The 13053-nt window shown below is 41.2% G+C and overlaps 1 protein-coding gene across 3 annotated transcripts in view; it reads left to right on the top strand.

Annotated features, from left to right (window-relative positions):
* Positions 1 to 13053, top strand: part of BCKDHB (branched chain keto acid dehydrogenase E1 subunit beta) — a 268552-nt gene that overhangs the window by 186875 nt on the left and 68624 nt on the right. Inside the window, exon 10 of one of the 3 annotated variants that reach the window (XM_065588086.1) lies at positions 6582 to 6899. The exons of the other annotated variants lie outside the window; for them this stretch is intronic. Coding sequence (XP_065444158.1) covers positions 6582 to 6755 — 174 coding nt within the window. The 3' untranslated portion in view covers positions 6756 to 6899. Of the gene's footprint in view, positions 1 to 6581; positions 6900 to 13053 lie in introns of those variants that run through there. 3 annotated transcript variants of the gene reach the window in all.

The raw sequence follows: 13053 nt of genomic DNA on the forward strand, positions 1-13053 counted from the left end.
GACTGAACTGGGTGCCTGGCCTGCTGCCACTATGCCCGGAGGAGCTGCCAGAGACTAAGAGGCTGCCCTCCCCTGTCAGGGAGGCCGGAAGGAACCCCTGCTCAGACAAGGTGGGGACAGTAAACCCAGGGGTGTGGAGAAATTCCTAAGGAGAGAGGAACCCCCCCCAGCACGCCGCTAAGAGGAAGCCTGGAACCCACTTAGGTGGAGAAGGAGCTCTGCCACACAATTTATTAAAAACTACAATAGGATTTAAATATTATCCTAGACTACAATTACAGCAAGTAAGTAAGATCTGAACCCCTGCTGGATGGTCCAGCGAGGCATACCGACTGCGATCAGATGAATCTGTTTCTCAGTCTGTCACCCCTGCACCAAAGAAGCCACGACACAGAGAAGCTCTTAACATACTCCTATATACTCTGCTGACAGACTTGATTGACATTTGCTTTGCTTGCTTTTGCTAGTATCTTTCTGTCAGAACTCTGCAGAGGGCATACCATATCACCCTCAGGCAGCAAACAGTCAGGGATGCTGGCTCTGGCGAACCACTGACAAATGCAGGTCTTGTGGTCTAGAGTGGGGACCCTATCCCCACCGGGTAGGACCCGGGCCAACCTGACTCTACCGGGTCCCAGCCCAGGGCCCTAACAGTGGGAGAATGATCCACCACTGGGTCAGCAGGGAATCTGACTGCAACATGCTGGCCAGCTGTCATTCAGCAGCACACCGAGCTATATTCGGCTTCCCTTGGTCACTTTCTACACTCCCGTTCCGGGGAATGCCTGGGGTTGTCGTTCATCTAGCAAGGGTAAACAGCTAATGGCAGCTCCAACAACTCTTCGGCATCTCTGGAGACCAGTAGCTTTCTGCACTCCCTCCGGATCTCAGGCGCTGTAGCGGCTGCCATCGGGTCTGAGTTCCGGCAGTGGGTGGTAAACATCCTTCTTGGTGGCTTCTTGCCAACTGAGCTGGAGGGCCATCTTTTATATTTCCAGTCCTGTCTCGCTCCTCTGCTTCAGGCAGGGCAGGCATGGGTGTCCTGGTTCTGCCCAGCAGGGGGCGGTTGTGACTGTTTCCCCATCTGTCTGGAGCAGTGGTTCCCAAACTGGGGTTCACGAAATGTTACAGGGGGTTCTTGGGGAAAAAATTCCCTAATGGTGGACAGAGCTGTCCCTAGGGACCCTGGGCAGCACGGGGCCAGCAGCCTGCAGCCCCTGGACTTCCAGGAGCTAAGTAGATCAAAGCAAGCATATCTATCACGCTGAGGATATTTAAACTTCAAGACTCCTTATAAGAAACGGAAAGGGAGGTGAATATTTTTTGCTATTTAGGCAGCTAGTTTGTTTTTAAAATTATTAGGAAGAACAAATTTAAGCTTTGTTGTAACATGTTCTGTTTGCCTGGACTGCTCAAGACCTGAATGCTTGTGTAGGAGGAACTCTTTTGAGTTGGCTTCTTAAATACCTTCATGCTGTTTCACATCTGATACTCCTTGATGAAACATAGGAGTCTTGTCTTATAACAGGCTTATTCAAAGTGATACAAGCTACGAAAGTGAGATCTTGGAAGAGTGTTGCCGTTTTCATAATGTAATAAAAATACTGTAATGATAAATAATAATAATAGTGTGTAATAAGCATGTCATAAAACAAATTTTATATTTTCAAGATCACTGCTTTTATAATTTATACTCAGGTAAAGGAGAAAATCCCTGCAAATATTCATTTTTAAGAGGGGGTTCACGAGACTTGACGTGCTAGTGAAAGGGGTTCACAGGCTGTTAAAGTTTGGGAACCACTGGTCTGGAGGGAGGCCACGCCCTCTCGCTATAGTAGCCTTTCAGTGTGATGGTTCGCACAGGATTAGCTATTTGCCCTTTGGATTTTCTGTACAGTTTTGCTTTGATTTCTCTTTATAATTTATTAATAGAAAGGGTCTGAAATTTGGCTCTGGCTGAAATTGTTCCTTGGCAGTCAACTTCTATCTCTTAAAAAAATCTTTATGTACACAAAATTGGGTGAAAGATGTATCCCGAATAAGCCTGGTGCAATTTGTTTTGTTTTTAAAATTTGTATTTCTGGGAATTTTTGGCAGCTATTTGTCATAAGCAAAAAAAGCACAAAAGGTTGCTAATAGAGAAACTTTTTATGCATAAATGTTATTATGTGCCAGTTACATGCAGCTTTTGTGCTTCACAGAAATACATGCTAAGCACAAAAGCTTATGTGTAGCTGCTGGCACATAATGGCTTCTGTGCATAAGCAAGAAGGCTTTTATGTACAGCTCCTGGCACATAAGGGTTAATGTACAGCAGCTGCTGATGCATAAAGTCCTTTCCATCAGCAGCTGCATTTACACCATATGCTACAGACCATACACTGCAACCTTACCCCTAACTGCTTCCCTCACCAAAGTGAGTTCAGTGAGACTACTCATAAAGTTAAAGTTAAGCATGTTCTTTGCCTCAGTCACTCAGTGCTTCAGTTCTCCATCTGTAAAACAGGGATAATATTCCTTTGTCTGTCTTGACTATTTACATAGTACACCTCTACCTCGATATAACGCGACCCGATATAACACAAATTCAGATATAACACAGTAAAGCAGTGCTCCGGGGGGGGGGGGGGGGGGGGGAGGGTGAGGCTGCGCACTCCGGTGGATCAAAGCAAGTTCAATAAAATGTGGTTTCACCTATAACGCGGTAAGATTTTTTGGCTCCCGAGGACAACGTTATATCAAGGTAGAGGTGTAATCTGTTTAGAACTGTCTTTCTACATATACATACAGTACACAATGGGGCCCAATCTCTTTAGGTGCTGGTGATAAATATTATAATAAAAATAGTAAATGAAAATGTTTAATGATATATCAGCAGCGTAATTTCCTGCTATAATAACCTTTAATGGAACAGCAGGATAAATGACAAGACCCAGGGCATTTTTGTCAAACATTTCAGAAAGGAGAAAAACTGATATAATTGAGTATGTCCTTCAAAGTCATCTATTTCAAAGCAATCTCATTCTGAAGCAAGTTGCCATAGCAGAAAGTTACAAAACAAACCAACCTTGTACAAAATGATTTCAGTAATTTTGGAGTTATGGACATTTAAATTTGAATGGCTCAGAGTTTGAGATTGAACAGAGACTATTCTAAACCAAACTAGTTTTATATTTATCACACAAAATTGAATGCAAGGATTTCACCTTGGTACTGTAAAACATTCATAACCATAAAACTACTGAACCAATTTTTGACTAGAAAATCCTGTTTTTTTTTTCAAGCTCTTTCATTACACGACTTGAAAAACTGAGAAGTTTAGAGACTCTGTACAACTTCACTTAGGCAATTTACTTCATAATCTGAGATTGAGGTGGTTCTGTCCAAGGCATTTTTGACATTCTTAGTGGTCGTTTGACTGGCCTATTTGAACATAAATTTATCATATGATACCTTAGAAAAAGCCCAGTCAAGCTATAGTGCATAAGTTTTTTTAACTATGGGGGCTTTTACAGTCAGTTCTAGAGACTAGCCTCCATTCTTTCAACGCTTCCCATTCGGAATCTATTTTTACCCAAATAGGATGCAAAAATTTTTTGGGGATCTGTTATTAATTTATTGAAAGCAAGTATTTTCTGGGTAATCTGCCTTAATATATGCTTTAAGATTCTTACTGCCTCAGTATATGTGTTGATGCAGACTGATTTGGATTTGATCATCAGACTGTTGTTGAAATGCATAAATCTTAAACATTTGGAGGAGGAATTTGAGAATGAGAAAAAAATAGTACTTATACTGAAAGAAGAGATTGATGTTTCAGAGCAGGGGTGGCCAACCTGAGCCTGAGAAGGAGCCAGAATTTACCAATGTTCATTGCCAAAGAGCCACAGTAATACATCAGCAGCCTTCCCATCAGTTTCCCCAGCCCCGCTCCCAGTGCCTCCTGCCACCGGCAGCCCTGCCAATCAGTGCCTCCCCACTTCCCTGCACTGCCTGATCAGCTGTTTCATGGCATGCAGGAGGCTTCGGGGGGGAGGGGGAAGGGGAGAGGAGCAAGGGCAGAGCAGGCTCAGGGGAGCGGGCAGGAAGGGGTGGAGTGGGGCAGGCCTGTGGCAGAGCCAGGGGTTAAGCAGTGAGCACCTCCCGGCACATTGGAAAGTTGGTGCCTGTAGCTCCATCCCCAGAGTCGATGCCTATACAAGGAGCCACATATTAACTTCTGAAGAGCTGCATGTGGCTCCAGAGCCACAGATTGGCCACCCCTGCTTCAGAGGAATTTTCTGGGGTCCTGTTTATCTTTGGTCAACCAGAGAAATAGTATAATGGCCCTTGCACTTGTGTTTTCCAGTTTATTAGAAGTTTGGCTCAGGGTAGGACAGTCCCTGTAATTTGGAGAGCTGCATGAATGTCAGTGCTGAATGTCTGCAGTACACTAACAGGACTTGATGGCAATGCCTCTCCTCTTTGGGCCAAATAGTGGGAGAGGTTTGGAAGTTACCGTCAGTTAGATACTCCAGAAGAAGGCATATTGAAGTATTCAGGTGCAAGATTGTTAACACACACTACTTACACAGACACATAAGAAAATTATTAAATGTGGTGATCTGATTTTGTTTTATATTTTGACACAATCCCAGTTGGCAGTAAAATTAAACTGACTAAAATCCTAGTCTCTGAAGCACTGGCAGATAACCATGGTGTTTCAGAATCTGCCATCCTAGTCAATTTCATTTCTCGCTCCTCACTCTTTTTTTGGTGTCCAGCTGGCAAGGATCATAAACTATAAAGGACTCTGTCACTGTTTTCATAAATCACAATATTAGATGGTGTCACTGGGTTGGCAGCCAAAACCAAATAAAGTCCAGAGAGATAACATAGAATAAAGGACTGGGATAGACACAAAGAAAATAAACTCAGACGGGGGCAAAGAACTAATGACAGTGACGGGGGTAATAACAAGGGTGGTTAAAAGGAAAGAGGAGAAGTGGAACAGACCAAAATAACCCCGAATAATGGGAGAGAGATTATGCCATTTGAAAGGAAAGCAGGTGAGAATAGTGGGAATCTGATTAAGTTGACCCAGTAAGAACAGTAAGGGACAAATAACTCTTTGAACCAAAACACAGTCAGGTACATAATTAAGAGGTTTGTTGTGTCTGTATGATATAAATATTAAGGCAGCAATTCAATAAACTCATAAATTTCTGACCTAGCATGATCTAGGCTTTGTTTATAGCCTATATGGATTCTCTTGGCACAATCTTTTCTGTATTGTTCTAAAATCCAGGACAGGAATGAAGATATACTCAGGATATTACAATAGACAGCGTAGAAATATGGAAGAGAGAGGCAAAACGTTGCAAGGGGAAATGAGACCAAAAAATTACAATTTGCACAGAGCTACAAAAGATATGCTAAAAAATTCAGATTTTCCTGCTAAATTTAGAATATAAAAAGAAAAAAGCACACAAAATAAATTCATGTTTGAAACAGTCAGACCAAATACTCTACATTTTAAGATACTTAGACATTACAATAAATGTTAGAGATTTTCTGTTAGGAATTCATACTTAGAATTTCATTCAGAATCTGATTTTTTTAAGCTAGATTGTCAAGCTTTCTTGATTTTGTCCCAGTGCAAGTCCTCTCTATGATACTTCTAATTGTCTCATGAGAGTCAACTGGTAGAGTTAACTATGCAGAGATCCAAATCTTGATATCTTTGCAGTCCAGCAATTCTGTATCATGAGTCTGGCTTACTGGACTCAGTTGGAATCCATACCTAATGGAATTGTCCTTTGTGGGGTGGTGATTCTTTGAAACTACATTGTTATCATCAAGGAACCATCAACAGACATTCAGGGAGTAGTAGGGTGACCAGATGTCCCGATTTTTGGGTCTTTTTCTTATATAGGCTCCTATTACCTCCCACCCTCGTCCCGATTTTTCACATTTGCTATCTGGTCACCCTAGGGAGTAGTGACAGTGCCTCTTATGCACTTATAAGGTAAATGTAATGTGAATGTAAAAGAGGGCCTTTCTGGGACTGCAAGAGATATAAATACCCCCCTCACCCACTCTTCCAGTCAGCAGAAAGAGAATGTAGTAGCCTTCTACAGATCTGGTCCTAGTGCTTTCTACCTTTTCTGTCCATCTTGTAAACTTTACTCCTTCCCACACATTGTAAGGGATCTCCTTTTTTCCATCTAGCCAGACAAAAACTTGCTTACATGAAGGTTGTGATAGGCACAATGTATGTATTACATGTCTGTGGTGTTTATAGCCCCCAAAATATCTAATGTCTTACAACAACAGCAATACTCCTGTTAAAATGATGTTCAAGATGCAAAAGATAGATAATGCCAAATGTTGCCTGTCCTCTTGCAAATAAGCGTTACGATTAGGGCCTCAATTTCACGGTCATAGGATTTTAGAAGTCATAAATTTCATGATATTGTAACTGTGGGGATGATGACCCAAAACAGAGTCATGGGGCAGGAGTCACAAGGCTATTGTGTGTTTGTGTGGGTGAGTCAGTGTTTGCAGTATTGTCACTCTTACTTCTGTACTGCTGCCTTCAGCGCTGGGCAGTCAGAGAGCAGCCACGGAGTTTCCTGCAGCTGGAGGAGGTTCCCGGAGATGGGCCTGACCTGGCCTTGGGAGCAGCCCATGCAGAGGAAGAGGAAGTCCTGTCCTTCCCCAGCCCATCCAGAACAAGCAGCTGGAGCCCGGTGCACAGTAGGAGCCCTGGCTGAAGCGCCCTCAGCCCTTCCTCTCCCTTGCTCCAGGCCCAGAACTTAAAAGTTAAAGGGGCGTTAGGCTGGCTGTGTGTGGGGGGTGACCATGGTGCCCCCCTGACCATGACCTGGGCGGTCACTCATTCACCCACCTATAAGGCCATCCCTGCCCCCCAAAAAGTGATGACCCCCAGACCATGTCACCCTCATTTCTGCACTGCTGCTGGTGGTGGCACTGCCTTCTGAGCTGGGCTCTTGGCCAACAGCTGCTGCTCTTCAGCCACCCAACTCTGTGAAATCTGGACTCCCCTACAAATAGCCAGATTTCACAGGGAAGATCAGATTTCATGGTCATGGCCATGAATTTGGTAGGGCCCTAATCATGATACAGTGTTTAATAATATAATCACATACTCCTTTTGTGCAGACCTCTTGCTTTATTTATTGTGGAGTCTAAATGATGCACCATGAATGAGGCAAAGTTGTATGTGTATTGGTGGAAGCAAAGGTCTTGTAAATTATCTATGATTGTGTAATTAAAGACTTCAGTGGAGCCACCAATATGGTTAAAGTTAAGCACATATTTAAGTGCTTTGCTGGATCACATGCCAGAGTGCTCAGTACATTGCAGAACTGAGCCATATATGGCCCTTTCAGAGTATTGTTGAGGATAACCATTTGACTTCACGATCAAAGACATAAAAAGAGGGGAAGGGTGAAGGAATGGAACATGATGCACAGCTTTTATTGATGAGATATGAGACACAGTATAAAATCCTGGTCTGAAAAGTCAGTGATTTCACCCACCAAGAAACTAGCTGGAACTTGTAAATTGGTAAGACAAAATGAAATTCTGACAGCTTTTAGACTGAGAAGCTTTGTTCATTTATGTTGTGATGAAGGCAATATTTCCAGACTTCTCAATGCAAGCCTGTCTAGCTGTGCCTTTGTCATTTTTTGCACCTTTGCTTTAAATGTATGTATTTAAAATTATTATTTATTTTGTGGTCTTTATTTTCCCTCATAAACTCAATGAGCATTTGTTGTCTAGACTTCTGCTGGGAGCCCTGTACAGAAGGAACGCTTTCTCCTGACCTTAAGGGGGGCAGACACAGGAGTGACAAAGTCACTAGTTGAGTTGTGTGAGGTCATTCTTCGTGTATGAGAATTAATATATTATGCTGCCTCCCCCTGGAATCTATACTCCCTGAGAAACCCACTGCTCTATTCGTGATAATTCCTTGTCACATTTCCTACTAACCTATTCATAGTGATAGTAACCATTTTCCCACTCCAAAGTAGTGAGTGAAATCTGTTATTTCAAAGTGTGTCTTTAAAAACAGTGACTATACAGAATATGGGATTTGTTGTTTAAGTGAGTGATATCATTAGAGTTTGTGTAGTTAGCAGCTTTTACTCATTGAGAAGAGAGAGTGAAGTGAGTACTGAGATAAGGTTGCTCACTGTAGCTTGTGTTTGGTGGTTGCATTTGCGTGTCTGTATTGTAGGATGAATAATGATAAAAGCTTGTTGAATCAGTTCTTAAACTTTTTTCTATGATGTAATAGTTCTTCAAGTCTTACATCAGAGTTTTCACTTTAATGTAAGTTAATAAAAATGCAGTTCCTCTAATAAGATTTTAAGATGTATTTCATGATCAGTTTAGTATTTCTTGCTATTTTTTCCCCTCCTTACTTATAGAGGAAAATCTGCAAAAGGCACCACACTGGTATTTTTCAAACTAGATTACTTAGCTCATAAGAGGTGACTCAACGAGTCAACGGGCAGAAGCTGACAAGGTGGACAGAGGTCTTGGCAAGCTCATACAAAGTAAACAGCAATTAATGAACAGAAATATTGTGATGTTCAAATTCAGACCACCCATCTTATGAGACAAACATTTGTGGTATGCAATAAACACTCAGAACTGTCACTTATTTGAGAAACATTAAATGGGAAGAAGAAAAACTTTTTGCAATATTTCTCTGTTCTTATACACTTTTTCCAGAGTCACTGAATAAATAAGTTTGCTCTGCCCAATGCCAAGAAAATTCCTCTCTTCATTTTTGCCTCATCATTGCTCCATTTTAAACCTGCATTGACGGTGAGGCAGAGGACAGCATTTCTTCCACCCCCAGTAACATCGCCTTTGTCTCTTCCAGTCTGAACTGGTTTTTCTCCTTTTGGCATGCAAGGATCCAGATGGATTCTTTTAAACTAGTTATGCACGTGTGTGCAAAGACACAAGAAGTTTATCCCAGGACAGCACAAAGTAGTGCAGTAGTAGGATATATTGACAGAAGTGTATTCTTTGTGGTTAAGTGACGCTGAAAGTTCTTGGCGTGGAACAAATTAAAGGTTGGATTCATCTTAATCAATAGAGTGTATATTGTGAAGTACACTCTTGCCCTATTTATTAAGAATGGTATTTCCTTGTGCTGGTATTTAATCTGGCATGCCAAATGTTCATTTGTCTAAGGCTGAACTCCAGCATCATTGTCATACTGATACATGTATGTTTATCCACTGTGATTTATAACTTCAGTCAATGTGCTTGGCCCTCACTGCACTGATTCTGAAGAGAACCAAAATTATGGCCACCGAAGCAGAACTGAAATGAATATGGGCCTTCATTTTTAATGTTTTTTCCCCTTTTAGTGGGTTTAGCATTTGCATCTCACTCCAACTGTTAGAATTTGCTCTTCTAGAAAAAACAATGTGTTTTTTATTATGCTTTCTCTTTACGGTACAGTTTACAGCTGCAAAAATATCATTTTAATTCAGACCAATCTGATTAGAACCATGTTATGTTTCTAACCATAAATTTACGATATCCCACAAACTTGATAGAAATGAGATGTTTTTGATCCATAATAATGTTGGGGGGGAGGGGGCGGAGGGGCGGAGGAGGGGCAGGGAGAGAGCCTCCAAACCTCCCATGACTCTAGGACTTGTGCTTTCTGGGCTGTGATGTGGTGATATTTTCCATTTTATCTCTCGTAGCTTATTATGGTTCAGTAACATCAGCATTTTTTAAACTGTTATGTAAACATAACTAATGATAATTCAGGCAGCTATCTGAGTTATGAACTCTTCAGTAGTCATTTAAGATTGTTATAGTTGATACTGAGCAGGCCTATATATTATGCTGTCAAATCACTGACTTAGTGTTTGTTTAATTCAAATTAATATAAAAAAATCCCTTCTATTTTAATTGGCTTCACATTGCTTTTAAACCCTATGATTTTAACCTGACATAGATTGACTATGACAGGCTCTGCTGTAAAGCAGCAGCTCTGTAAAATAATTAAGGCATCATGGAACACTTCAACTTCTTTTCTGCTTCAAAGACCTAATAATGCAAGGTTTGATAACATTTTATTTTGCTTAGCATAATGGTTTATTCAGAATGAATTATGGCTTTGCTTTGACTGCTGAATGGAAGTAGAGCCTTATGATTAGCTGTCGATGTCATGCCCAGTGATTCCCAGTAAAAGCATAGAAATGGTCCTTTTCTGTACTAATTTTGTTTCATGAGAGCAATAATAAACTTCTTGGGTATGAAATCACTTGGCCTTTGGCCTCATTCCTCACAGCACATCAGTGGAGTGTGCTAATTCCCTAGAAATGGCTGGTTTTGTCTGACTGTTTATTTACATCATTGTACCTGAAGCTAATAGAAAAAATATAAGTGCATGTCAGATTCACATGCATACTTAGAGATCCCTGACTACATGGAACTTTTTTCTGAAGCACGTGCTGAATAGTGAAGCTTTTAGGTTTTGTAAAGCATTGATTAATTCAAAAAATTATGTTTTTGTTGTTGTATTGTTTCGTATTTTGATACTTTGTTGTGGTTATCTCTTTATATTGATAATGTGGCTGAAGCAACAGCATATGTAGGAATAGATGTACTTCATAATATGATGCCATCTGTGCTTTCATGTAAGGGGTCCACTGTTGTCTTCCATATTATAAGTTGTTTCTTCTCAGTGATGTATTTATTAATGTATAATATGTGTGTAAAATATACATTGACGTGTACACATATATAAAGTTATATAGCTATACATAGAAGGTTTGAGTGTGACTACTCTACATCTGCACAGGTGTGCATTGGTGGTAGGAGTCTCACAGAAAAAGTCTCCTTTCTGTTATTGTTCCTTGCTCCCTTGTGTGGTGGTTAGACACAGTTTCACTCTTTGCCTTTCCTGAGTGCCAGGATTGTTCCAAGCTACAGTTCTTGGCTACCCTAGCATGGCCTCGGAGGAGAAGGTAGAGGCTGTATTGACTTATAGGCTAGCACAGGCAGATGTATGCTACACTCTTACAAAGAGGTCTCCTGTCCCGACACTGCCTGAGTCAGTCTCTTATTGTAACCCATTTCTTAAAGCACAAATCTGGTCCAGTGAATAGAGTATATTAGGATGATGCTGAGTTCTCAAGTGGCTACTCTTCTCTCCCCACTTGCAGAGATTTTGGGGCCTGCAGAAAGGTACCACAACTGCTTATAGTCTAACTGTAATTGGTCTTTTGGGAGGAAGTGAAGTGTATGTGCATATCCACATATAGGACAGCAAGAGGCAAGAAACAGTGCTGATCTGAACTGATTACAGCAAGGAAATGAGCTGGGGAAGCAGATAACATCCCATAATCCGCTACATCCGATCATGAGGGAACTATAGTTTGTTCCTTAACCTAATTCCTAGAGGATGTGATTGTTATCTCACTTCACACACAGTTTCTATGAAACACTCAGTGATACCCTAGCTACCCATTGTTAAGACTATAGGGTGCTACCTGCTGATACTAAGTTTCTGAATCGTAGTTGTAAGACCAGGACTGTTCCCTAAGAACAAAAGGCTTATCAATTTCAGTCACCTTCTGGTTGACTGGAAATAAAGATAACCCTAAGAAAGGAGGGGCTATAAAATATGTTACATACATTTCTGAGATCCTAACATACCCAATGCTCTAGATTGCTGGTGATGGGTTACCCACCTACCCTACCTGCCGTAGCACTAGCATAAAAGAAAATGAACATGAAGCACTTTCCTATTTGTACTAAGTACAGTAGCCACATATAGGTATTCCCTACAGTATAGATACCACCAAAGGTGCTTAAAATAGTTGTGCTGTGTTCATCACAACACAGGAGTCTGAAAGCTGGATTTAAAATCTACTGGCTGTGCTACAGGTACTGCAGCAAAGGAAATGTCATTGAAAGACTCTGTGTCCCAGGCATCTGTATATGAGGAGCTTTTGTTAACATTACATCTAGAAGGAAATTGAGATTATATCCGTACAGAGCACAAGAATATTGTCTGCAATTATCTCACAAAGAGTAAAAGTTGATGGAGAATTAATATTAAATATGTCTGAGTCAAATAGGAAAGTCTGCGTTTCAGAGAAGCTGCCAGAATTGAAATGTTCACTTTCTAAAACACATATAGCCCAAAACACTCTACAAAAAATTAACAAGTTGTCTCTAAAAAGAGCCAAAAACCATGTTTTCTTAATCTATATATGGAAGTTTCTGACTTTGGAAAAATTGACCAGGGTAGCTGGAATAGTTCCTGAGATGTGTTGGCTTGAAAGTTACTTTTCACTCACTGTCATCAGAGAATTATTGCATTTTATCCAGTAGAGCAGGCGGGATGCTGATCACAGCGCTGCTCTTATTAATCAGCTAGACCAGTGAGTCTGGAAATATGGGGGCTTCTTGGTCCTAAGGCCCATGTGGGCGATACAGCATCCCCCTTAGATAGAAACCACCAGCAGGGAGGTGGGGAGAGACATGCTGCTTTCCTCTCACTTGCATCACATAGTGGAGAAAGAGCTGTTCCTCGTACTAAGATTTTTAAATGAGCTACTATCCCAGAATGCCTGAGTTGTACTTGCTTTTAACAGTGGTGCTAGGGGTGACCTTGGGAATTACAGACCAGTGAGCCTAGCTATGGTAATAGGTAAAATGGTCACACAATAGTGATTAAAGATCCAATTATAAACAACCTATATGGTGAGAAGTGCGAGTTAAGGAGACCTCCAGGGGCACTTTCTTGGATGCTCCTCTTTCCAGTGTGGCTCCCCTGTCACAGCCTTAGTTTTGGCCCTCAATCACTGAGGGTGAAATTCTGGCCCCCATTGGCATTAGTGGGAATTTTCACCAAGAGTTCCTCCTTTATTAGTATCTCATCTCTTTTACTTTAGCATCTGCACTATAAGGTTGGTTGGCCCCAAATGCAACATCTTTTTCTTATCAATTGGCAGATCAGTACAATTTGGTGGCTAGGGTGCTATGAGAACAAACACTTCC

The sequence above is a fragment of the Chrysemys picta genome, chromosome 3 (assembly GCF_011386835.1).
Source record: "Chrysemys picta bellii isolate R12L10 chromosome 3, ASM1138683v2, whole genome shotgun sequence".
NCBI classification, from domain to species: Eukaryota; Metazoa; Chordata; order Testudines; family Emydidae; genus Chrysemys; species Chrysemys picta.